The 27,420-nt window shown below is 48.3% G+C and overlaps 1 protein-coding gene across 1 annotated transcript; it reads right to left on the bottom strand.

The window, feature by feature from the left end:
- Positions 1 to 19,209: 19,209 nt before the first annotated feature.
- LOC311219128 (polycystin family receptor for egg jelly-like) lies at positions 19,210 to 26,076 on the bottom strand (the record flags this gene model as incomplete). The annotated part of the gene is made up of 1 exon (XM_084302136.1): positions 19,210 to 26,076. The coding sequence occupies one exon, from the start codon at positions 26,074 to 26,076 to the stop codon at positions 19,210 to 19,212; it is 6,867 nt and encodes a 2,288-aa protein (XP_084158262.1).
- Positions 26,077 to 27,420: the final 1,344 nt, after the last annotated feature.

Below are 27,420 nucleotides of genomic sequence, written 5' to 3'. Positions count from 1 at the left end.
ACCATGCTGTGGCCACCGTGCCTGGGCCCAGTCCCGCAGCAGCAAGTGGGTCCTAGTGCGAGGAGCTGCAGGGGGTGTCATGGCAGCAGGGACACTGCTAGAAGGGAAGAGTCAGCAGGAAAGCAGCAGCAAGGGCAAGGCTTTGGTCTGGCCCAAAAGAGAAAAGGCAAAGCAGGAAAAGGAGTGGAGGCAATGGCACTCTCCTCCAGGAAGCCTGGCAGCGGGCAGTCTGTTCTGGGTTTAGGGAGAAGAATGAAGGGAAATGAGCGCAAGGAGCAGCAGAGCCAGCGTGTGTGAAAAGGGAAGGTGATGGCTGCTTTACAAGCTCTTCGTCTGCCTTGTACCTTCTCGGCTCTCCTGGGCTTCCTTCAGACACAGATTCGTATGCCAGTGCACACAAGCACCAAGACCTGGATGTCTGTGGTGGTTTTACCACGCTAGGCAGCTGAACACCACAACCACGCTCACACTCCCCCTCCTTAGATGAGGAGGGGAAGAAGTAAAGGAAAGAACAACTCACGAGTTGAGGTAAGGATAATTTAATTTAAGGAAAAAATAATAATAATTATTAAGGAAAGATTATTATGAATCAAACAATTTAACTAAAGGGAAAAAAAGGAAAGGGGAAAGGGAGGGGGAAAGGAAAAATAAAACAAATAAAGGCTATGTGGAAGTGCAGAGGAAAGAAATTACTCTCTACTTCCCACAAATGAGCAATGCTTGACCACGTCCTTGAAGCAGGGCCTCAACGCATGTAGCCGGTGTTTGGGAGGACAGATGTTTTCGCAATAAGAGCCCAGCCCTCCCCTCTTCTTCCTGTTTCCACCTTTTATTGCTGAGTGTGACACCACATGGTATGGAATATCCCTTTGGTTGGTTTAGGTCAGCTGCCCTGGTGATGTTTCTTTCTCGCTTTTTTGCCCACCCCCTAGGAGGGTTAGAGAGAGTCTTGATGCTGTGCCAGCACTGCTCAGCAGCAGACACAACACTTGTGTGATAACACTGCTGTTCCAGTTACAAGTGCAGAGCATACACAGCACTGTATGGGCTGCTGCAGGGAAAGTTAACATCCCAGCCAGAGCCAGTACAACCTCCACCCCTTATTCCATAACATTTGTGTCACTCTCAGGTCCCCCATACTTTAGCATATAGGTATTCTCACCATCATTGTTCCTTGTTCTTTAACAGATTGATAGGTAGGTATATCTTTTCATTCTATAGGTCTTTCTCGGAAAATGTTCATAAGAACTGTTGACGATTTAGTCTTCATCTGCCAAAGTTTGTTGCACTTGTCCAGTTCCTTGCAAAGTTGACCTGTTGTTGATCCTGCAGCATCTTCCTACAACATATAACTTAGATTATCGATTAGTTTTCTCTCAAGGTTAAATCTCTTCAAGGCACGCACTTGATATCCCCATTCTTTTGCAATACCCACCAGGTATACCCCAGTCCTTGGGCGAAGACAATCCCATGAGTGGGTTTGCCTTTTCCCGAGGCAGGAGCAACCCACACCACCTTCCCCATCCACTTTCCTACATGCACTGCGGGGACTTTAGCTCCTTTCACCATGTGTAGGGGTTTTGTTTCAGCAGGACCAGCATGGCTGTCAGACCCACTGTTGTTAACTAGCCAAGTGGCTTCTGGTAGATTTATGTCCCATTGTTTCCATGTCCCAACACCCAGTGCTCGCAGCATAGTCTTTAACAGTCCATTGTACCTCTCAGCCTTCCCAGAGGCTTGTGGGTGATAAGGGATGTGATACACTCACTCAATACCATGCCTCTTGGCCCAGGAGGTGACAAGATTGTTTTGGAAATGACTCCCATTGCCAGACTCAATTCTCTCTGGTGTACCAAGACACCACAGCACTTGCCTTTCTAGGCCCGAGATAGTGCTTCAGGCTGTGGCATGGTTTACAGGGTATGTTTCCAGCCACCCAGTAGTTGCTTCTACCATGGTGAGTATGTACCGTTTGCCTTGGCAGGTTTGTGGGAGTGGTCCAATATAGTCAATTTGCCAGGCCTCACCATATTGAAACCCTAGCCACCTTCCCCTGTTCCAGGGAGATTTTACCTTCATGGCTCTCTTGATTGCAGCACAGGTCTCACACTAATGGGTAACCTGTGTAATGGCCTCAATGGTCAGGTCCACCCCTTGATCACGAACCCATCTGTATGTGGCATTCCTCCCCAGATATCCTGATGTTTCATGGGCCCATCGAGCTACAAACAGCTCACCCTTACGTCCTCAGTCCAGGTCCACCTGAGACACTTCAATTTTTGAAGCTCGATCTACTTCTTCGTTGTTCTGATGTTCTTCAGTAGTGCGACTCTTGGGCATGTGGGCATCTACACGACGTACTTTCACATCCAGGTTTTCTACCCAGGCAGCAATATCTTGCCAAAGGGTAGCAGCCCAGATAGGTTTACCTCTGTGCTGCCAGTTGGTCTGTTTCCATTGCTGCAGACACCCCCAGAGTACATTTGCCACCATCCATGAGTCAGTGTAGTGGGGATTTTCCCTTTGAACATCCACAGGTAGCCGTGGTGCCAAGAAGAACTCTGCTTCTGTACCCACAACTTCTGAAGCAGCTCAAACACCCTCATATGCTGTTAGAATCTCTTTTTCAGTTGGGGTGTACTTGATAGCCCCTGCTCCAGATACCCAGAGGTTGATCCCGAGTTTCTTCTGAGGTTTTCTGCCAGAGTCTCCAGGTGAGGCCATGCTCCCCAGCTGCAGTATAAAATATTTTTGCACAGCTGGTCCGGTACAGACAGGCCCAAGGGCTACTGCATGAGTGATTTCTTGTTTGATTTGTTCAAAGGCCTGTTGTTGCTCAGGGCCCCACTTGAAATAGTTTCTCTTTCGAGTCACTAGATATAGAGGACTCACAAGCTGACTATAGCCTGGCACATGCATTCTCCAGAATCCCACAAGGCCTAGGAAAGCTTGCATTTCTTTTTTGCTAGTTGGCGGAGACGTAGCCGTTATTTTGTTGATCACATCCATCGGAATATGGCAATGTCCATCCTGCCATTTTATCCCCAAGAACTGGATTTCCTGTGCAGGTTCCTTGACCTTACTCTGTTTAATGGCAAAACCAGCTTTCAGAAGGATTTGGACTACTTCCTTTCCTTTCTCGAAAACTTCCTCTGCTGTGTCACCCCACACAATAATGTCATCAATGTACTGCAGGTGTTCAGGAGCTTCCCCTTGTTCCAGTGCAGACTGGACCAGTCCATGGCAAATGGTAGGGCTGTGTTTCCACCCCTGGGGCAGCCGATTCCGGGTGTATTGGATGTCCCTCCAAGTGAAAGCAAATTGTGACCTGCACTCTGCTGCTAGAGGGATGGAGAAAAATGCATTAGTGATATCAATTGTGGCGTACCACTTGGCTGTCTTCAATTCCAGTTTGTACTGGAGTTCCAGCATGTCTGGCACTGCAGCACTCAGTGGTGGCGTGTCTTCATTCAGGCCACGATAGTCCACCGTTAGCCTCCACTCGCCATTAGACTTTCGCACTGGCCATATGGGACTATTAAACGGTGAGCGAGTCTTGCTGATTGCTCCTTGACTCTCCAGCTGGTGAACTAACTCATGGATGGGAATCAGAGAGTCTCGGTTGGTGCGATATTGCCGTCGGTGCACCATTGTGGTAGTGATTGGTGCTTGCTGTTCTCCAACCTTCAGCAATCCTACAACAAAAGGGTCTTCTGAAAGGCTAGGCAGGGTAGACAGCTGCCTAATCTTCTCTGTGCTCAAAGCAGCTATGCCAAAAGCCCACCAGTATCCTTTTGGATCCTTGAAGTACCCTCTCTTGAGGTAGTCTATGCCAAGGATGTATGGAGCCTCTGGGCCAGTCACAATGGGATGCTTTTGCCACTCGTTCCCAGTTAGACTCACTTCAGCTTCTAATACAGTTAGTTGTTGGGATCCCCCTGTCCCTCCAGAGATACAGATGAGTTCTGTCCCTTGGTAGCCTGATGGCATTGTGAGGAATGTTTTAACAATTCGTGTCCATAAAGAACAATTCTGTTTGAATCCTGTCTGCCTCTGGGCCCTGCACTGGCAATTTAATTCTTGAACCACAGATGCAGTGTGTCCCGGTCTCCCCCTCATTCTAGTCAATTTATCAAGTCTTCAGAAAGTACTCCTTAAATTTATGAACCTGTTTGTCACCTGGCTGCTCCGATGCTGGGACACTGGAGCCAATTGTGTGGAATTAGACGGCAGGGAAGCCAAGCGACTGGGATCCCTTGCTAGAGATGCAGGCGTTGACAAAGCAATTGCAGATGGAGCACAATCTCACAGCCTCTGGAGGCGTCTCCTCTCAGCTGTGAGGGAAAGGTATCCCTTCAAGGAAGAACTTTTATGTCTACCAGGCAAGTGGACCACTATGGAGAAGGGAATCCAGTATCTGAGGGAATTAGCCGTACGGGAAGTGATTTATGAGGATCCAGACCTCAGACAAACATCCAAAGATCCAGATGAAGTCAGGTGTACGCGACCCATGTGGCGGAAGTTTGTACGGAGTGCACCATCATCATATGCCAGCTCATTGGCAATAATGGCCTGGAAAGAGGATGAGGAACCCACAGTGGATGAAGTGGCTAAACAACTCCGGCAGTACGAAGAAAGTCTCTCCTCTTCCTTACAGGCCTGCGTCTCAGCTGTGGAGAAACTTTCTGAAGAATTCCACCAACTTAAAGAGAATCTATCTTCATCCCCACCTGAACCAACCAGTGTCCACCGACCAAAAGAGAACACTGTGGAGAAACTTTCTGAAAAGGTTCACCAACTTGAAGAGAGATTATTCTCCTCCGTACCTGTACAGAGCAGTGTCTCAGCTATCAGGGGTAGTCGTTCATCCACACAAGGAAGACGATATGGTGGGTACTCACCCCGTGCTACCCTGTGGTTTTACTTACGAGACCATGGAGAGGACATGAGAAAATGGGATGGAAAATCTACCGCGACCCTAGAGGCACGGGTACGTGAGTTGCAAAAGAAAACAATCAGGAAGAAGGGATTCTCTGAAAAGTTTGCTGCTCCAACTTCCAGCAGACAGTCCTTCAAACACAGAAACGAAGAAGATTCCGACCAGGATTAGGGAGGCCCTGCCTCCAGCCAGGGGGAGGAAAGGGATAATCGAGTTTATTGGACTGTGTGGATTCGATGGCCTGGCACATCAGACGCACAGAAGTATAAGGCTTTAGTAGACACCGGTGCACAATGCACTATAATGCCATCGAGCTATAAAGGACCAGAGCCCATCTATATTTGTGGAGTGACAGGGGGATCTCAGCAGTTGACTGTATTGGAGGCTGAAGTGAGTCTGACTGGGAATGAGTGGGAAAAGCACCGTATTGTGACTGGCCCAGATGCTCCATGTATCCTTGGCATAGACTATCTCAGAAGAGGATATTGCAAGGACCCAAAAGGGTTCCGGTGGGCTTTTGGTATAGCTGCCTTAGAGACAGAGGGCACTAAACAATTATCTACCTTGCCTGGTCTCTCAGAGGACCCCTCTGTTGTGGGGTTGCTGAGGGTCGAAGAACAGCAAGTGCCAATCGCTACCACAACTGTGCACCGGCGGCAATATCGCACTAACCGGGACTCCCTGATTCCCATCCATAAGCTAATTCGTCAATTGGAGAGCCAAGGAGTGATCAGCAAGACTCATTCACCTTTCAATAGTCCCATATGGCCAGTGCGAAAGTCTAATGGCGAGTGGAGACTAACAGTGGACTATCGTGGCCTGAACGAAGTGACGCCACCACTGAGTGCTGCAGTGCCGGACATGCTGGAACTTCAGTACGAACTTGAATCGAAGGCAGCCAAGTGGTACGCCACAATTGATATCGCTAATGCATTTTTCTCCATCCCTCTAGCAGCAGAGTGCAGGCCACAGTTTGCTTTCACTTGGAGGGGAGTCCAATATACTTGGAATCGACTGCCCCAGGGGTGGAAACACAGCCCTACCATTTGCCATGGACTGATCCAGTCTGCGCTAGAGCAGGGGGAAGCTCCTGAACACCTGCAGTACATCGATGACATTATTGTGTGGGGTGACACAGCAGAGGAAGTTTTCGAGAAAGGGAAGAAAATAGTCCAAATCCTTCTGAAAGCCGGTTTTGCCATAAAACAAAATAAAGTCAAAGGACCTGCACGAGAGATCCAGTTTTTAGGAATAAAATGGCAAGATGGACGTCGTCAAATCCCAATGGATGTGATCAACAAAATAACAGCTATGTCTCCACCAACTAACAAAAAAGAAACACAGACTTTCCTAGGTGTTGTGGGGTTTTGGAGAATGCACATCCCAAATTACAGTCTGATTGTAAACCCGCTCTACCAAGTAACCCGTAAGAAGAATGATTTTGAATGGGGCCCTGAACAACGACAAGCCTTTGAACAAATTAAGCAGGAAATAGTCCATGCAGTAGCCCTTGGGCCAGTTCGAACAGGACCAGATGTAAAGAATGTGCTCTACACTGCAGCCGGGGAGAACGGCCCCACCTGGAGCCTCTGGCAGAAAGAACCTGGGGAAACTCGAGGTCGGCCCCTGGGGTTTTGGAGCCGGGGATACAGAGGGTCTGAGGCCCGCTATACTCCAACTGAAAAGGAGATACTGGCAGCATATGAAGGAGTTCGATCTGCTTCAGAGGTGGTCGGTACTGAAGCGCAGCTCCTCCTAGCACCCCGATTGCCGGTACTAGGCTGGATGTTCAAGGGAAGGGTCTCTTCTACGCATCATGCAACTGATGCTACATGGAGCAAGTGGATTGCACTAATTACTCAGCGGGCTCGAATAGGAAACCCCAGTCGCCCAGGAATCTTGGAAGTGATTATGGACTGGCCAGAAGGTAAATACTTTGGGATATCATCAGAGGAGGAGGTGGGTCGTGCTGAAGAAGCCCCACTGTACAACCAGTTACCAGAAAATGAAAAGAAATATGCCCTGTTCACTGATGGGTCCTGTCGTATTGTGGGGAAGCATCGAAGATGGAAGGCTGCTGTATGGAGTCCTACACGACGAGTTGCAGAAGCTGCTGAGGGAGAAGGTGAATCGAGTCAGTTTGCAGAAGTGAAGGCCATTCAGCTGGCTTTAGACATTGCTGAACGAGAAAAATGGCCAGTTCTCTATCTCTACACCGATTCATGGATGGTAGCAAATGCCCTGTGGGGATGGTTACAGCAATGGAAGCAAAACAACTGGCAGCGTAGGGGCAAACCCATCTGGGCTGCTGCATTGTGGCAAGATATTGCTGCTCGGGGAGAGAACCTGGCTGTGAAAGTACGTCATGTAGATGCTCATGTGCCCAAGAATCGGGCTACTGAAGAACATCAGAACAACCAGCAGGTGGATCAGGCTGCTAAGATTGAAGTAGCTCAGGTGGATCTGGATTGGCAGCATAAAGGTGAATTATTTATAGCCCGATGGGCCCATGACACCTCAGGCCATCAAGGTAGAGATGCAACATACAGGTGGGCTCGTGATCGAGGGGTGGATCTGACCATGGACGCTATAGCACAGGTTATTCATGACTGTGAAACATGTGCTGCAATCAAGCAAGCCAAACGGTCAAAGCCTCTTTGGTATGGAGGACGATGGCTGAAATATAAATATGGAGAGGCCTGGCAGATTGATTACATCACACTCCCTCAAACTCGCAATGGCAAGCGCCACGTACTTACAATGGTGGAAGCAACCACCGGATGGCTGGAAACATATCCTGTGCCTCATGCCACCGCCCGGAACACTATCCTGGGCCTTGAAAAGCAAGTCCTATGGCGACATGGTACCCCAGAAAGAATAGAGTCAGACAATGGAACTCATTTCCGAAACAACCTTATAGACACTTGGGCCAAAGAACATGGTATTGAGTGGGTGTATCACATCCCCTATCATGCACCAGCCTCTGGGAAAGTTGAACGATACAATGGACTGTTAAAGACTACATTGAAAGCAATGGACGCTGGGACATTCAAAAACTGGGATACGCATTTGGCAAAGGCCACCTGGCTAGTCAATACTAGGGGATCTGCCAACCGAGCTGGACCTGCCCAATCAAACCTGTTACGTACTGTAGATGGGGATAAAGTTCCTGTAGTGCATGTAAAAAATATGCTGGGTAAAACAGTCTGGGCTACTCCTGCCTCAGGAAAAGGCAAACCCATTCGTGGAATTGTTTTCGCTCAGGGACCTGGATACTCTTGGTGGGTGATGCAAAAGAACGGAGAGGTCCGGTGTGTACCTCAAGGAGATTTAATACTGGGTGAGAATAGCCCATGAACTGAATTGTACCATGTTAACTGCTATATAATACTGTATGTTACCACTACCATGACTACTATAGGTGACTAATTAGAATGTATGGAAAAGAGTGTAACCTGAGCATGACATAAATGGTATGGAATAAGGGGTGGATAGATGTCCTGGTTTCAGTTAGAACAGAATTAATTTTCTTCCTAGTAGCTGGTGGAATGCTGTGTTTTGGCTTAGGATGAGAAGAGTGCTGATAACACCCCGATGTTTTAATTGTTGCAGAGCAGTGCTTATACCAAGCCAAGGACACCTCAGACTTTTGCTCTGTCCTGCCAACAGGCAGACTGGGGGTGCAGTAAGAGCTGGGAGGGGACAGACCCAGGACAGGTGACCCGAACTAGCCAAAGGGGTATTCCATACCATCTGACGTCATGCTAAACAATATATAGGGGTGGCTAGCCGGGGGGAGGGGGCCGGACTGCTCGGGGTTAAGCTGGGCATCGGTCAGCGGGTGGTGAGCAATTGCATTGTGCATCACTTGTTTGTACATATTATTATTACTTTCCTATTATCACCATTGTATTATTATTATTATTATTATTATTGTTATTATTATTTTGTTATTATTATTTTCCTGTCTTATTAAACTGTCTTTATCTCAACTCACGGGCTTCACTTTCCATTTCTCTCCCCCGTCCCAGAGAGGGAGGGGGGAGGGTGAGCGAACGGCTGCGTGGTGTTTAGCTGCCAGCCGGGTTAAACCACGACACTTTTGTTATTCCAGACTTCTATTTCTAACAGTTACAGCCTTTTTTTTCCTGTCTTCTTCGAGATTAACTTAACACTGCTATAGATGTGTCTGTGAATGGCTGGGGAAGAATGTTTTAATTACTCGTGAAGCGTCAAATAAGAAAGCTGTTTGTGTTTGATGTCTGGGAGTTTCAGAACAACTGATAACAACTAGTGACTGTTATGGGATACTACGCGGATCTTTGGTATCTGGTTAGGGGGGCCGAGAGATTAAGAGGAAGGAAAAAGAAGCTGAAGGACGGCTGGGAGACAAGACCTGCAGAGAATGTTCTATAAACTTGGCATGGTGCCAAGTAAGTACAAAGGGAGAGAGGAAGACTATGAGCCTTCAGCATGAAAGACCCCTAGAGACCCCCAGAAGAGACCCCCAGGGGAGACTGCGCATGCTCCAGTAGGAGGGACTGGACCCCGGAAGCTAATTATAATAATCTATTTTTTTAGAAGTAGTAATGAATATGTATTAGTCTAGGAGCATAAAAATCAGCTGCTTGATGTAACTGGTGTGCGTCCTGGTGGAGCGGAGACTCCCGGTGCACCCAGTGCTGTTTGCTTACCTCTATTCCTTTATATTCTTTCAATAAATCCTATTTTTTTATTTAATCCTAATTTGAATCCTGAGCCATTTATAACAGCATTAAGGTACATTATGCACCAGTGTTCACTAGAGCTTTGTATTCTTGTGGTTCCAATGTGCCAGGCCATCAGATCCACACAGTCCAATAAATCCAGTTATCCCTCTCCTCTACCTGGCCAGAGGCAGGGCCCCTCTAGTCCTGGTTGGAGTGTCTGCCACTTAATTCTTGCAAATGAGAAACAGAGGTCCCTTCCTCAGGATAAAGAATAACAGCAGCTTTTCTACTGCCTCTGAGGAAGTGCCCAACAGAAACTGGAGCAGCATTTTTCTTAGGAGCCCCTCTTCTTGCTGCTGTATTTCCTTTCAGTTCATGTACCTGAGCAGCTAGGGTTGAATTAGGTACACCATCCCATTTCCTCATATCTTCCCCGTGGTCACGCAGATAAAACCACAAGGTGTCACGTGGTGTGCGTCTTGGGTACTCTCTCTCTTGAGCAGGAAAATACTGATTCTTAGTGGCTGAAGCTGCTATTCTAGCTACAAGTGCAGAGCACAGCACTGTATGGGCTGCTGCAGGGAAGGTTAGCATCCCATCCAGAGCCTGTACAGTGTCCCCAGCAGTCTGGGCAGGATCACTTGTTTATGACCCAGGGGACAATGGGTGCTGCTTTCATGTGCACCCATTGGCTCTTAGGTTCTTCATTGGCAACAACGGATGAGGTTTGGGCAAGTTTTTTCTATTTTTTAGGTGTGCTCATCTGTTAATCATAGAATTAAAGAACGGCTTGGCTTAGAATGGACCTTAAAGATCATGTGGTTCCAACCCCCTGCCATGAGCAGGAATGCCACCCAGTAGCTGAGGTTGCCCAGCCTCATCCAGTCTTGGTCTTGAACACCTTCCAGGATGGGGCATCCACAACCCCTCTGGGCAACCTGTTGTCTGTGCCTCAGCACCCTCTGAGTGAAGAATTCCCTCCTAACATCTAACTCTCCCTTCTTTTAGTTTAAAACTATTCCCCCTTGTCCTGTTATTATCTGCCCAAGTAAAAAATTGCTCTCCATCTTTTTACAAGCCCCCTTTAAAGTACTGAAAAGCCATAAGGAAATCTCCCTGGAGCCTCTTCTTTTTAGGCTGACCATCCGCAGCTCTCTCAGCCTTTCTTCATAGGAGAGGTGCTCCAGCCCTCTGTGCATCCTTGTGGCCCTCCTCTGAACCCGCTCTAAGAAGTCTACATGCTTCTGGTGCTGGGTGACCAGAACATTTTTTGTATAGTAGGAGTAAAATGTATCGGCAAGTATCGTGTGTGTCACTATCCAACGAGTGAAGTGCTTCATTGTAGATGCATTTTATAAAGAAAATGGATTGTGTGGACAGAAAGAGAAGTGTACCAATATTTTCCCAATAAAACATTATTTATTTGACCTAGGATTGGTTTCACTTACTGAAAGGAACATGTTAACCAGAAGGGAAATAACATTTTAAAATTCCTTATTCTATCAAAATAGAAGTATTTTTCTACTGTTGAGACGGTTCTTCACTAACAGAAGTTTCTATAGGCAGGTAGGATAGTAGCTTGGATGCCGCTGCTGTACTTGAGAAGCTAGCAGCTTTTACTGGCCACAGAATTATTTACAAAGCTGTGAGGATGGAAAGATATTTTCTCTGTGCCTTCAAGCTGTTCTTGCCAACTCGTCCTAGACAAACCAGTGATTTTGGTGCAGCTCTTGGTAAGAAAGGCTGGCTGAATGGCTTTGTGGATGAAAGGCAAGAAGATGAGATTTGCCCACGGGTGAGGATGTTTTAGCTTGTCCAGAGGGGAAAGTCTGGGAGCGAACTGGTTCAGAATACGTGGGTTGTAGTGAAAACTGTTGGTGTTCTCAATGGAACAGGCAAAGATTAATAGCAGAGCTAAAAAGACAAGGTGGCTGATGAAATTTCTTTTGAAAATAAAAGCCCTGACTTTCATTTTTGCCCTTCCCAGCATCTTTGCAATTTCACCAGCTTCTCAAGGCTTACGCTCTTCGTGCTCCCTGATTTTGGCAAGTTTAAAGTGCTTCTGCCTCATCTCATCTTCATTCAGCATTTCCTTACCTAGCTTAATCTCATAAAAATACCAGCTTAATCTCGGAATACTTTTCCTGAGTTAACCATGGAATGTTTGCACAATATTTTGGGAGAATAGCTGTCATAGCTAAGACAAAAAGGATTTTTAGGATTGGGAAGAAGAACTCTCTCAGAGTAAAGGAGGATGCCGATTCAAACAGCCACTCAACTCAAGTCTGGTAGCCATAAGACAAACTGTATAGGACAATGAAAAATGATGATACCCCAATTACGGCTAGAACTAATGCCCACGAGAGGTAGACGTACCACCAACTAAGATCTATGTGCAGTCTCTTGTGAAAGAGCCTGGAGGTGAGACCTACTGGCTTGCTTGTAGGGCATCTTGCAGATGCAGTGTACCCTCTGCCAGTCAGTCAAGGGGCCAAGCCTGCACAGGTCTTCCCTCCATTGACTTCGAACTCCACCCAGAAACAAGCACTGATCACTGATGTTGATGCTCACCAACCCCGTGGTTGAATACCTTGTAAGGTAGGGCGTCAGCAAGGCAATGGAGATGTTCTGACTGTTGGCACTACTTCCTTGAGCTGCGGCTTTCAGCAGTGACTCTGGGAGACTGATAATGTAAGAAGCCTTGATGCCACAGTCTCACAGTAGTCCAGGATAGTCCAGTTAGTCCAGGATATGCCTTTGGTGATATTTCTCTGTAGATCAGTTCTCCAGGGAAGAGGAGCACTTGGTGTTGGGGGCCTGTCTGCAGCATGGCCTGCCCTACCCAGCAAGAGGTTCTCCTCACCCAGGCTGAGTTCAGGTACCAGAGGCTGCATGGTGTGGTTGGTTTCTGCATCTCTTTCTTCTCTGGTTGGTAGTGCAGCATCACAGTGCTGCTCCCCAGGCATGAGACACAGTCGTGGGTGTTGCGCCATTCACAGATGTGTCTGTGAGAGCCCAGGCAGGTGAGAAGTAAGGGTGATGGCTGCAGGTGGGGAGAGGAGGCTCACAGGGCTTGGCGGAACAAGCCGAGCAGCGGAAGAAGCAGAAAAGTGCACAGAGGCATGTCAATAATGACCTGAGGGTCACGAGGGAGCTCTGGCATTGAAGTGCTGCCTGCAAGTGGGAACCAGCGAAGAAGTCCCAGCTGTTAGTGGGTGCCCTTGGAGAACAGAACATGCTCCATGGAGACCAGGACCTGTCCCTCTCTCCCTGTGTCCTGGTTTCAGTTAGGACAGAGTTAATTTTCTCTGTAGTAGCTGGTAGGGTGCTTAGGATGTTTTGGCTTAGGATGAGAAAATTAATGGCTTAGGATGAGAAAATTTCGTGCGTCCTTAGCATAGACAGTCTCAGAAGAGGATATTTCAAGGACCCAAAAGGATTCCAGTGGGCTTTTGGCATAGCTGTCTTAGAGACAGAGGACATTAAACAATTGTCTACCTTGCCCAGTCTCTCAGAGGACCCTTCTGTTGTGGGGCTGCTGAGGGTCAAAGAACAGCAGGTGCCAATCACTATCACAACTGTGCACCGATGGCAATATCACACCAACAAAGACTCCCCGATTCCCATCCATAAGCTACTTCGTCAGCTGGAGAGCCAAGGAGTGATCAGCAAGACTCATTCACCTTTCAATAGTCCCATATGGCCAGTGCGAAAGTCTAACGGTGAGTGGAGACTAATGGTGGACTATCGTGGCCTGAACGAAGTCACGCCACCACTGAGTGCTGCAGCGCCGGACATGCTGGAACTCCAGTACAAACTGGAATCGAATTGGCAACCAAGTGTTATGCCACAATTGATATCGCTAATGCATTTTTCTCCATCCCTCTAGCAGCGGAGTGCAGGCCACAGTTTGCTTTCACTTGGAGGGGCATCCAATACACCTGGAATCGGCTGCCCCAGGGGTGGAAACACAGCCCTACCATTTGCCAAGGACTGATTCAGTCTGCACTGGAACAAGGGGAAGCTCCTGAACACCTGCAGTACATTGATGACATCATTGTGTGGGGTGACACAGCAGAGGAAGTTTTTGAGAAAGGAAAGGAAGTAGTCCAAATCCTTCTGAAAGCTGGTTTTGCCATTAAACAAAATAATGTCAAGGACCTGCACGAGAGATCCAGTTTTTAGGAATAAAATGGCAAGATGGATGCCATCAAATCCCAATGGATGTGATCAGCAAAGTAACAGCTACGTCTTCACCAAATAGCAAAAAAAACCCACAAACTTTCCTAGGTGTTGTGGGGTTTTGGAGAATGCACATCCCAAATTACAGTCTGATTGTAAACCCGCTCTACCAAGTAACCCGTAAGAAGAATGATTTTGAATGGGGCCCTGAGCAATGACAAGCCTTTGAACAAATTACGCAGGAAATAGTCCATGCAGTAGCTGTTGGACCAGTCCGAACAGGACCAGTTGTAAAGAATGTGCTCTACACCACAGCAGGGGAGAACGGCCCCACCTGGAGCCTCTGGCAGATAGAGCCTGGGGAAACTCGAGGTTGACCCCTGGGGTTTTGGAGTCGGGGATACAGAGGATCTGAGGCCTGCTACACTCCAACCAAAAAGGAGATATTGGCAGCATATGAAGGAGTTCAATCTGCTTCGGAAGTTGTCGGTACTGGAGCGCAGCTCCTCCTGGCACCCTGACTGCTGGTACTAGGCTGAATGTTCAAAGGAAGGGTCCCCTCTACACATCATGCAACTGATGCTACATGGAGCAAGTGGGTTGCACTGATTACTCAGCAGGCTCGAATAGGAAACCCCAGTCGCCCAGGAATCTTGGAAGTGATTATGGACTGGCCAGAAGGCAAATACTTTGGGATATCATGAGAGGAGGAGGTGGTCCGTGCTGAAGAAGCCCCACTGTACAACAAGCTACCAGAAAATGAGAAGAAATATGCCCTGTTCACTGATGAGTCCTGTCGTATTGTGGGAAAGCATCGGAGATGGAAGGCTGCTGTATGGAGTCCTACACGACGAGTTGCAGAAGCTGCTGAGGGAGAAGGTGAATTGAGTCAGTTTGCAGAAGTAAAGGCCATTCAGCCGGCTTTAGATATTGCTGAATGAGTAAAGTGGCCAGTTCTCTATCTCTACACTGATTCATGGATGTTAGCAAATGCCCTGTGGGAGTGGTTACAGCAATGGAAGCAAAAAAACTGGCAGTGCAGGGGCAAACCCATCTGGGCTGCTGCATTGTGGCAAGATATTGCTGCCCAGATAGAGAACCTGGCTGTAAAGGTACGCCACGTCGATGCTTATGTGCCCAAGACTCAGGCTGCCGAAGAACATAACATCAGAACAACCAGCAGGTGGATCAGGCTGCTAAGATTGAAGTGGCTCAGGTGGACCTGGACTGGCAACATAAACGTGGAGTATTTATAGCCCAATGGGCCCATGACACCTTGGGCCATCAAGGTAGAGATGCAACATACAGGTGGGCTCGTGATTGAGGGGTGGACCTGACCATGGACACTATAGCACAGGTTATTCATGATTGTGAAACGTGTGCTGCAATCAAGCAAGCCAAACGGTCAAAGCCTCTTTGGTATGGAGGACAATGGCTGAAATATAAATATGGAGAGGCCTGGCAGTTTGATTACATCACACTCCCTCAGCCCCGCAATGGCAAGCGCTATGTACTTACAATGGTGGAAGCAACCACCGGATGGCTGGAAACATATCCTGTGCCTCATGCCACCGCCCGGAACACTATCCTGGGCCTTGAAAAGCAAGTCCTATCGCGACATGGCAGCCCAGAAAGAATAGAGTCAGACAATGGGACTCATTTCCAAAACAACCTTATAGACACTTGGGCCAAAGAGCATGGTATGGAGTGGGTGTATCACATCTCCTATCATGCACCAGCCTCCGGGAAAGTTGAGCAATACAATGGACTGTTAAAGACTACACTGAAAGCAATGGGTGCTGGAACATTCAAACATTGGGATACACATTTGGCAAAGGCCACCTGGTTAGTCAATGCTAGGGGATCTGCCAACCAAGCTGGACCTGCCCAATTACATACTGTAGAAGGGGATAAAGTTCCTGTAGTGCACATAAGAAACATGCTGGGTAAGACAGTCTGGGCTACTCCTGCCTCAGAAAAATGCAAACCCATTCGTGGAATTGCTTTTGCTCAGGGACATGGATGCACTTGGCAGGTAATGCAAAAAACAGAGAGGTCCAGTGTATTCCTCAAGAGGATTTAATACTGGGTGAGAATAGCCCATGAGTTGAATTGTATCATGTTAATTATTATATAATACCGTATGTCATATCTACCATGATTACTATATACCCTAGATGAAAATGATGATTAATTAGAATGTATGGGAAAGAGTGTAACCTTAGCATGACATAAATGGTATGGAATAAGGGGTGGATATAGGTCCTGGTTTCAGTTAGGACAGAGTTAATTTTCTCCCTAGTAGCTGGTAGGGTGCTATGTTTCGGATTAGGATGAGAAGAGTGTAGATAACACCCTGATGTTTTAATGGTTGCAGAGCAGTGTTTACACCAAGCCAAGGACGTTTCAGCTTCTCACTCTGTCCTGCCAACGAGCAGGCTGGGGGTGCAGCAGGAGGGGACAGACCCACGACAGCTGACCCAAACCAGCCAAAGAGGTATTCCATAGCATCTGGCGTCATGCTAAACAATATATACATATATATATCTAATATATATCTAAGGGTGGCTAGCCGGGGGGAGGAGGGCCGGACTGCTCGGGGTTAGGCTGGGCGTCAGCCAGTGGGTGGTGAGCAATTGCATTGTGCATCACTTGTTTGTACACATTATTAGTAGTAGTACTATTATCATTATTGCTATTATTATTATTGTTATTATTATTTTCCTGTCTTAATAAACTGTCTCTATCTCAACTCACAGGCTTCACTTTCCCGTTTCTCTCCCCCATCCCAGAGAGAGAGGGGGGAGGGTGAGTGAATGGCTGTGTGGTGTTTAGCTGCCAGCCAGGTTAAACCACAACACTCTGGCACAGCTGGCAAGGGGGCCCGGTGCAGGTGCCATCCATGTTCCTTGGGCAGCAGCTGCCCAGTCCTGGCCTGCCTTGACCCTGGTGTTCTGGGGCAGGCAGGAAAGCTGCCCGCCAGCAGACGTGGCTGCCATTCCCTGGGAGATGGAGTTCCCATCTCCTCCTCAGCAGCCAGATGTTTTGTTTTTTTTTTTCATTCTCACTCTATCTGTCCTTTTCCCCCACTACGAATATCCCCTAATATTTTTTAGCATGACTTCTTAAATTGCATGTGCAGATGTCTGCCCAGCCTGAACCCCACACCAAGTCCTTGGCGCTGATTGCTCATTGCTGTTGCAGAACAGACAGAACAGAAAGAAGGCCAGGCTGGGAGCAACAAGAGGCAAGGTGAGCAGCCATACTGTCGATGCGGTGTCCCCAGATGCCAGGGTTCGACCCCTTGGCTTTGCTGACTCCCCTTGGTCCTCAGCTCTGCAGCCGTGCTCGCAGCTCAGTGATTGAGTGAAGATTTGAGTGCTAGAGCCATATACATGTATGTTTAGCATGAACACCAGTAAGCTCATTATCCTCTTAAGTGGTATTAACTTTAAAGTCTGTTTTACATATAAAGAAGCAAAAGGTTTATCTCAGACACCGTGGCCCTCAAGATTCCGTTCTGCCACCAAAAAGGGGTTGTCTAGCCAACAGAAGACTCCCTTCTTTTCAACCCATAAGGTCTCTATTCTCTTTTGCGACACGACTCACGCTGTCCTCCTTTTCATTAAGGTCTGGTTTTACATAAAATACATGGATATGACTGTTCTGCCACCACAGAATCACAGAATTTCTGGGTTGGAAGAGACCTCAAGATCGAGTCCAACCTCTGACCTAACACTAACAAGTCCTCCACTAAACCATATCACTAAGCTCTACATCTAAACATCTTCTAAAGACCTCCAGGGATGGTGACTCCACCACTTCCCTGGGCAGCCCATTCCAATGCCTAACAACCCTTTCGGTAAAGAAGTTCTTCCTAGTATCCAACCTAAACCTCCCCTGGCGCAACTTTATCCCGTTCCCCCTCGTCCTGTCACAAGGCACGTGGGAGAACAGACCAGCCCCCACCTTGCTACAGCCTCCTTTAAGGTACCTCTAGAGAGCAATAAGGTCACCCCTGAGCCTCCTCTTCTCCAGGCAGAACAATTCCAGCTCCCTCAGCCGCTCCTCGTAAGACTTGTTCTCCAAAACAGGGCCATCCTGCCAACACAAGGCTCCCTCCTTCAGCAGCCTCTCCTACCAAGCTTGCGGACCTCCATCCACCAAGTTTGTGAAAGAGATAAACAAGAACAAGCTGCAAAACTCCCCTTTGCCTAAGGCTGGTGCTTGTCAGTGATGCTGACAAGTCTGGCTGCTCTCCCCAATCAGGAAGGTGCGTTCACAGACTTTGTGATTTCTCTCACACAGTCAGCTGCCCCCTTGAAGAAGTCAAGGTGGTGCATCGCTGGCCATAGAACAGGCCTGGCTATCTATGCTGTGATCCTTCTGTATTCAAAGTAAGCTGTGTGGAAAATTCCCACCTCTTATGAATAAGATTTTTTTTCTAGGTGTACCAGCAAGGTTCTTTTTTTTTTTTTTTTTTTTTCCTGCCTGCATATGGCAAGATCCATTTTCAAAATCATTCTTTTTTGTTATTGTTGTGATGTTTTGTTTTGTTTTCTCAGTTAAATAATGTACCAATAGTTTGTAAAAACCCAAAGGGTAGTACTGAGGAAGCTGCACAAGTAGGTAGTTTTGTCAGTGCTTTTGGTGATAAGCCCACTTTTTCTAACAAAATGCAGGCCTACATTTAGATAACAGCATTAATAAATAAATAATAATATATAGTAAGGAGGAAGTGAGTCATTGTTAGAGGTGGTCCCACAAGGATCACCTGTATCACCAGCAGAGGGTGAAGTGTGTCATTGTGGTTGTGTTTTGTAAAGTATACTTCTGTGGATATAAAGAGCATCTGACCGGTAATTTTCCATTCCTTTCTTGTGTGCTTTGTTTTTCATGAGAGCAGAGCAAGTTCTCAGTCTTGCCTGTAACAGATTACCTTGGTTAGTCTTCACCTACAGATTGTAATATACTGACTGGTATGGGGATAGAGTTTTAAAGTACAAAATTCTACTAAAATAAAAAAAAAATCTGAGGCTCTATAAAATGGTATTCTGCAGTCAAAGGTTAATGACTAGAAGTTAGATGTTAACAAAGCCATCAGCCTGCAAATACAAATGCAGTGTTGTGAACTAATTTTAGTTGTCAGGTCATACCATACAATTTCTCTCAGCTGAGAAACTCTAAGCACAATCAGTAGCAATGGGTTGAATGTTAAAATATACAAAATAATAATAATAATAATAATAAATTATTATGAAAACAATATTTTATTATCAAAATAAAAGTATTTATGAACATTTATTGGAAATATAAGTATTACAGGAAAGGTAAGTATTACAGAGTACAGTTGACCTGGAATATGAAATCTTGCATTGTTCATATGACAAGATAAACCATTTTTTTTCCATTTATTTTTCTGTTCTTGAGGCCTAAATGCTGCTGACGTCTCTTCTGAGGCTGGCCATAGAGCATGCTGTGAAAAAGATTGGGTTCACCTGTTTTGGCTGTTCTACAGATCAGGTAACACAGTATCTTTCTAAGCCTTTGTAATAAAAAATCAACTGCTTGGGCTTCATCAGATGGTTCTTCATACACGGGTTGTTTCATATCTCTGTAGGCAGACATAATAACAGCTTGGAAGAGATTGATCAAAAGACAGATCATCACAAACATGAAAGAGGCTAGGAAGAGACCACCCAGGAACCTGTTGGAATGAAAGTCAGTGTCTCTGAAAGCTAAAACACTGTAAGAGAATATAGTCTGAGCTGAGCGAATCATGCTATTGTAATTCTCTTCATGCTGGCCAAACGCAAGGTAGCCGAAAGCCATAAATACAAAGAAGTACACCACCACCACAAGAGCCATAGAAAATATTCCGGGAAGAGCTGCCATGATTGATCGCTGTGCCAGACGCACATCATAAAAGAATTGAGAATATTTTAGAGTTCTCAAAACTACAAGAAATGCCAAGAAGCCCGTAGTAATCCTTAAAATCTGATCTACATGAGAAACTGCATGAAAAGGAATGAAATCATTTGGGTGAAGTAAGTAGAACTTCACTATATCAGCTCCCATCTTGAACTTTAGGACCTTTAAAGGAACAAAAAGGAAAAATGCTGATTTTAAGCCAAATTTAATTAAGTTGGAAGGGCTGTTTGTATATTTTTTCCTTTGCACAATGATGTAAAGGCCATCTGCGATGTAAATGAACAGAAAGGCAACAAAAACAACAAAGAGTAATTGTTGACCTTTTGTTTGCTGATGAAAAATAGGGAGTGCAAAAGAGTGTATCGACAAACTTGGCTTTATGGTCCCCAGGTGAGAAAGTTCAAATATGACTGAGATACTGCAGAAAAGCTGCACATCGGAGTTAAATGTAGTTAATTCAATGATCAGAGCCCATGTATTTTCATCGATCCAATGGCTCTTTTGCAGCAAATCCAGCCTTGCTGTGGAATTACGTCTTCCTTCTTCGGGGAAAAAGTAAAAGGTGTAACCTCCAGATCCGTATGTGCGCAAATTGCCAAATGAGTAATAACTCCACGGAGTTTTGTTTGGCTGGTAAGTAAACCCAAGCCAACTGCTGGCATCCTTGGAAACAGACTGGTTGGAAATCTTTGACCAACTGCCAGCGTAGTCACCTTTCTCTTCAGTGTCCCTGCCGTATTTGTGAAGACAGTGGCTTTCGCTGATCACAAGTTTATTTACAAAGCTATGAGGATGGAAACATTTTTTCTCAGTCTGTTTAGCCCGTATTTGCCTCATCCTAGGCAAACCAATGATTTTGGACCAGCTCTCAGGAAGGAAGGAAGGCTGAATGTTGTTGTGGATCAAGGGCAAGAAGACATCATTCATCCACATGTAAATATCTTCTATCTTGTCCACAGGGGAGAGTCTGGGAGAGAACTGGTTCTGAATAAATTGGTTGTTGTGAAAAATGTTGTTGTTCTCACTGGAATAGGCAAAATGTAATACCAGAGCTAAAAAAACAAGGTGGCTAATGAAATCTCGTATGAAAACAAAAGCCTTGGCTTTAATTTTTGCCCTTTTCAGCATCTTTGCAATTTCATCAGCTTCTAAAGGCTTATACTGCTTGGTGCCTCTGATTTGGGCAAGTTTCAAGTGCTTCTCCCTCATCTCATCTTCACTCAGTGTTTCCTTGTCCAGCTTTATCTCAGAATAATTTTCCTGAGTTAACCACGGAATGTTTGCACAGTATTTAGGACGAACTGTATTCAAAGCTGAGTAACAAACGATTTTTAGGACAGAAAGGAAAAACACATTCTGAATAAAGGAGGCTGCCGATGCTAAAAGCCACTCCATGGAAGTCTGGTAGCCGTAAGACAAACCATACAGTACAATGAAAAATGATGATACACCAGTTACAGCTATAACCAATGCCCACGAGAGATAGACGCACCACCAACAAAAAACCACCTGTGGCGTCTTGCGAAAAGGTCTGGAGGTGACACTTAGCAGCTTGCTTTCTTTCAGAAAGTTGCCACCTTCTTCTGCAGAGTTTTTATTGAAACTGGAATTGGGTGGTAGCCCTCTCTGCAAGGCCTGAGCCTTTGGAGGGGAATTCTTTTTGGCAGTCTGCTCCTCAGCTCCAGTTGCATCGGCATCTCTTTCAGAAATGGGGGAGTGGCTCCAGTTCTGGGGAGCTCCTCGATTGCTCATCCTTCGGTGAGGCAGTGGGCCCTGTGCATTGCTGGGGCCAGGAAAGTTCTCCAGGGGATTATTATTCCCGGATTGTGATGAAGTTTCTGAGAGGTACCGTTTTTGCAAAGGTTCCTTCCCGTTCTTAAGCCTTCCAGAAAGGAGGGGTGGACTGCCAGTTGGGTCCTTCTGGGAATACTTAAATAAGGCAATGATAAGCATCTCCACAGGTATCGTAACCAAAGCACATTCAATCCCTATTATTATTGATCTTAAGTACCTCAAGTGTATTGGAGATTGCTCTTCCTTGTCAGCATTAAAGAACATAATGTTAACGAGCAGGTTTAATAATAAGATCGTTAAACATGAAGATAACCTTTGGAGCCTGGTGAAAGTGCCAGTGGGAAAGCGAGCAAAAATCGAGAGCCACAGATGGCCCTCTGTCAGACCATTGGAGAGATGGATCAAAAAGTAGTCCTTTCTGGGTAGGGGATCTTTGGGGTTTGTGACAAAGAATGTCCTTTCCAGTAAGCCATCTCCCCTGTTGAGAGAAAGCCACTTCCTGCACATAAATAGCCAGGTCTTCCGAGTGGATGTGTTTTCAACTTTGGCTCTGCTTAAGAACCATCCAGGAGATGGGCCCCTGTTATTGTGCCAGACCCTGAAGGCGCAGATGTCTCCTAAGTCCTCCCTAGTTGTCAAGAGAAAGCGGTCAGTGCTTCCTTGACGGAAAGAAGGAACCTGGGGGTGCCGTAAGCAGTGGACATCGCTTGTGCCGTTCTGACCAATGAGCTGGAGAAAAACGTCAGCTTTGGTTCCAGCTCCCCAGCGACTGCCTGTGTACAAGGTGACCAAAAAGCTCTCTTTGTCCAAGGGGTTGTTGTCAGGCAGAACTATAATCTTGTCTTTGCTGGCCCTGTCAGCCCTGTCTTTTTGTATGGCCCAGAGGGACAAGAGCAAGTAGACTGCAAAAATGAAGAGCACCGTTAAAAGTGTCACAGGGTTTTTAGGGATGTCTGCTATGAGCGTTTTCTCCAGGTCCACCGTGTTGGGGGTAACTATTACTTTGGCTGCCAGGAACCTGATGTCAAATGTGGATGTATTTGAGGCCACACGGACTGACAGGCTTCTGTGACTCTGCTTCATCTTGCAGATGCAGTGTACCCTCTGCCAGTCAGTCAAGGGGCCAAGCCTGCACAGGTCTTCCCTCCATTGACTTCGAACTCCACCCAGAAACAAGCACTGGTCACTGAAAATGTTGATGCTCACCAGCCCCGTGGTTGGATACCTTGTAAGGTAGGGCGTCAGCAAGACAATGGAGATGTTCTGACTGTCGGCACCACTTCCTTGAGCTGCGGCTTTCAGCAGTGACTCTGGGAGACAGATAACGTAAGGAGCCTTGATGTTACAGTCCGCATTAGCCGTCTTGGTTTTGCTTGCAACTGTCGGCATATCAGGAAAAGCATCAAAAGAGGCTATGGGAAAAGCCTGAGTGACGTTTGTGCCCGTAAACACTACCACCTGGAAGGTCACTTTTAATTTTGTCAGGATCTGGATGTAGATGATCTTGGTATTTCTGTTCACTTCAAGACTAAATCCTCCAGTAGTGTAGGTTTCTGTTCTATCGGGTCCCACTGCTAATCGAAAAGTTGCTGATTCAGTATCCTTCCTTGCGATAAGAATGTCCGCTTCTTCAGGCAGGATCCCTTGCAGATCCCCGTTAGCCTTGGTCTCTGCCATCTTGAAGCCCAAGACGGTTGTTGCGATTTCCGATGTGTAACCTAGCCATGGGAAAGGATTCTCATCAAACTCAAAAACCGCAGTGGAAATGACAGCGTTGCGGGGCAGACTTGAATTCTGTCCTTTCTGCAGTGTTGGATAGAAACAATTCCTGCAGGTTTCTGTGGCTGAGAACGCATTGGTGACATTCCAGTTTTCATCCTTCTTCAAAGTGATGTTCCAGTTTTTTGTTTCCATGACAGTGTCTGTCTCTCCGGGGACTTTGCCCTGGAAAACTATCTCTGTTAAGTTTTCCATGATGGAGAAGACTTGCGTGACTCCACCAACATTGACATTCCTGCGAGGCAGAAGAGCAGCCCTCATGATGTTGGACAAGCACCTTAGTATTCCGCTGGTCTGAATTTCTATTTGTTCAGACCAGTGGCTCTCATTCCTCTGTACTTTCAGCACTCTCGTTACTTCGGTCAGTTTTGTAATGGCAATCTCCTGTGAACGAATGTTCACTTCCTCCGTTTCCTCTGTGACTTGAAAAAGGGAGGCAACTACTTGGTTGATTTCCATCATGCTCTCTACCGAAATATTTACAGCTGTTTTAATCAGGCTTTCCCGAAACTGAGCCTTGGGTATCTGGATTGTTGGTGCAGCTTTAATATAGTTGAGGACCGAGGCTGCAAGATAAGCCAAGTAACCAGCATTAAAATAGTCTCCGGTCTGCAGATAAGCTGTCATGGGCGCGCTTAAACCGCTCACTGAGGCAAGCATTTCATGGAAGACGACAGCTAGTGGTCGACTCTTCACAGGGTTCTCCACTCGGATATATAAGCTCACCTGGGTAAATGCCCCGAGAGAATCACTGACCTGAACATACAGGGTCAAAGTAGACTTCCGAGAGGGCACGCCAACTGGCAGGAAAGACGGAGGAGTTCTAGGCTGATAGCCAACGTACAGAATGATGCCAAAAGTGTTTTCCTCCAACGAGCTTATTTTGGCGGTCTGGGATACATCAGAAGCTACTATTACTTTGTATGTCAGAGGTAAGTTGCTGTCAGAAAATCCATTGCACTGGACAACAAATTTAGTCTGAAAGGCTGTACCCCGGTGTGGGCTGATGCTGCACGTCCCAGCCCTGGGAGGAGAATTCACTCTGAACGCGTATCTGTAGAGTGATGACCCACCGCCCCGAGTGGTCACTTTTAAGAGCAGCGTGTATGACTGATGCGCAGCATTTGTAAAAGTCAGAGCATGTATAGAGAGGAAAGGACCAGACCTGCCCGTTGAAGTTCTGGAAGACCAGTCAAAGCGGATTTCGGTAGAGTTTTCCAAACAAAGGGACCAGAGGTAGACCGGCTGGCTCTTTGTCGGACAGTTCAGGCATTTTCCCGACAACGTAAACCTCTCCGTCGGAATGACAGCGCCGCCACAGTTCTCCAGGCACGCCACGGCCAGAAGAGGAGGGGAGCCAGGCCTCACGTCTACGGTCTGCTTGGCATAGCTCTTTCTACTGTCCTTCTGGATGACCAGACGGAAGTGGTATGCAGCATTTCCTGGGAGGAATTCTGGTGGCACTGCCTGAACAGAACCCGTAGGTGTTGGCCATTTCAAGTCCCTCTGGGAGCGATGACATTTCTGTCCTGCACTGACTTGCATGGTCTCATAGTCCGACACCTTTTTAGTGCAGTACCAAGTAAACGCGATTCCCTCAAGCGGCTCCTGCGAATCAGGGTCGTAGGACGCGGAGCCATCAAGAGTCCAGCGATCCGAGAAACCCACCGTCCGGTACGTGCCTCCGGCGATATTCGCCACCAGATCACTTCTCTCAATCTGAAGGAAAACTCTGTCCGTGCGACTGAAGTGTCTTTTAGCCCCAATAACATCCACTCGAGCAGTAAAATACACCTGATACATGCCGTAATTCAGAGTACAGCCGGGGACAGTTAGCTGCACCGTGTCCACGCCGTGCAGGAAGGACACGTTTAAAGGTTTCTCCCAGTCCGGATTCGTTTTCATGTCCGGAACAGCATAGAATATCCACTCCGGCTTTATAGACAAGCTGAGGCTGCAGTCCACCAGCACTCTGGCATACAGGTAGAAAGTCATGCCCCTTTTCTGATGGATGACAGACGTGTGAAGAGGCTTTTGAATTACGACGGAGTTTAGCTTACAGGCTGCTGCCTGCCGAAGCACTGCCATTTCCACTGTTCCCGGGGTGCTGTTACTGACCGCGAGCCTCAGGAGACCTGGCACGAGCCCCCTCGGGGCGCCGCTCCCTTCTGCCACAAGCCCTGCCTCTTCTTCGGGGTGGAAGGCTGGCGCAGCACGACGAGCCAGCCGTGGCGCACCTCCTCCGTGATCGCCGCACATGTCCGTGCTGTTGAGGACAGCACGTCTGGGCAGCATCACGACGCTGATGTTGCGGTGCAGACACCTGGGTGCCGCGCACAGGCTGGACGAGCACTGCACCGTGATGAGGCCAGAGGCTGCGGGCAGAGGAGCGTGCCCGGGCCGCGGGAGGCCTGTCTGCAGCGTCACCTGCCCTGCCCAGCCCGAGGTGCTCCTCGCCCGGGCCGAGTTGAGGTACCAGAGGCAGCGAGGCGGGGCTGGCGGCCGCGTCCCTCCCTTCTCGGCCTCGGGCCCCGCTCCTGGGGCCGGCTGGTAGCGCAGCGTCACGGTGCCGGTCTCCGGGCACGCGACGCAGCCCCGGGCGTCGTGCCCTCGGGAGACGCGGCCGTGGGGGCCCGGGCAGCTGAGCAGCAGCGGCGGCGGCTGCAGGCGGGGAGCAGGGGCCGGCAGGGCTCGGAGGAACGAGCCGAGCAGCGGGAGGAGGAGCGCGGGGCGCAGGGGCATGGCGGCGGCGCCCCGAGGGCCCCGGGCAGCACCGGCGCTGCGGACGGCAGGGCGGCAGCCGGCCGGGGGGCCCCAACCGCCGGCGGGGCCTAACGGCCACGGCTCGGAACCCGCCCCGCGGAGCCCGGCCCCCGCCCCCCGGCCCCGGCGGCAGGGCAGGGCCGGGCAGGGCCGGGCAGGGCCAGGGAGCCGCCGGGCTGCCGAGGCGCCCCGGGGCGGCCGGGCCCCGCGTGGCCGGCGGCAGCAGCAGCAGCAGCAGCGGGCCCCGGCGGCGGCCCCGGGGGCTCGGCAGCGAGCGCGGCCGGCGGGATGAGCGGCCCCGGCCCGGCCCCGCCGCCGGCGGCCCCGCCCGCCCCTGCCGCGACCCCTCTTCCTTTATGAGCTTCTTGAAGGTAGAATCGGAGAATCAGTAGGGCTGGAAAAGACCTCCAAGTTTTTCTGGTCCGACCATCCCCCTACCACCACTGTCACCCACTAAACCATGTCCCCAAGCAGCACGTCCAGCCTTTCCTTGAACACCCCCAGGGACAGTGACGCCACCACCTCCCTGGGCAACCCGTCCCAGTGCCTGACTGCTCTTTCTGAGTAGAAATGTCTCCTCGTTTCCAATATGAACCTTCCCTGGCACAACCTGAGGCCATTCCCTCTGGTCCTATCACTGGTTATCTGTGAGAAGAGGCTGACCCCCAGCTCTCCACACCTTCCTTTCAGGTAGCTGTAGACAGCAATGAGGTCTCCCCTGAGCCTCCTCTTCCCCTGTCAGCCCTGTCTTTTTGCATGGCCCAGAGGGACAATGGCAAGTAGGCTGCAAGAATGAAGAGCACCGTTAAAAGTGTCACAGGGTTTTTAGGGATGTCTGCTATGAGCATTTTCTCCAGGTCCACCATGTTGGGGGTAACTATTACTTTGGCTGCCAGGAACCAGATGTTGAATGTGGATTTATTTGAGGCCACATGGACTGATGGGCTTCCACAACTCTCCGTCATCTTGCAGATGCACTGTTCCCTTTGCCAGTCTCTCGCAGAGCCAAGCCTGCAGATGTCTCTGGCGATATTTGCCACCAGACTAGTTCTCTGGGGCAGAGGAGTACTTGTTGGTGAGAGGCCTGTCTGCAGCATGCCCTGCCCTACCCAGCGAGAGGTGCTCCTCACCCAGGCCGAGTTCAGGTACCAGGTGCAGCGTGGTGCAGCTGGTGGCTGCATCTCTTTCCTCTCAGCCTCTGGTCTTGCTCCTGGACCCAGGTGGTAGTGCATCACCCTGGTGCTGCTCCCCCGGCACGTGACGCAGCCCTGGGTGTTGTGCTGTTGGGAGACATTTCCAAGAGTGTCCAGGAAGGTGAGCAGC

This window comes from Netta rufina (genome assembly GCF_964035555.1).
Source record: "Netta rufina genome assembly, chromosome: 1".
Taxonomy (NCBI): domain Eukaryota; kingdom Metazoa; phylum Chordata; class Aves; order Anseriformes; family Anatidae; genus Netta; species Netta rufina.
This window is presented reverse-complemented; position numbering and strand designations above follow the sequence as displayed.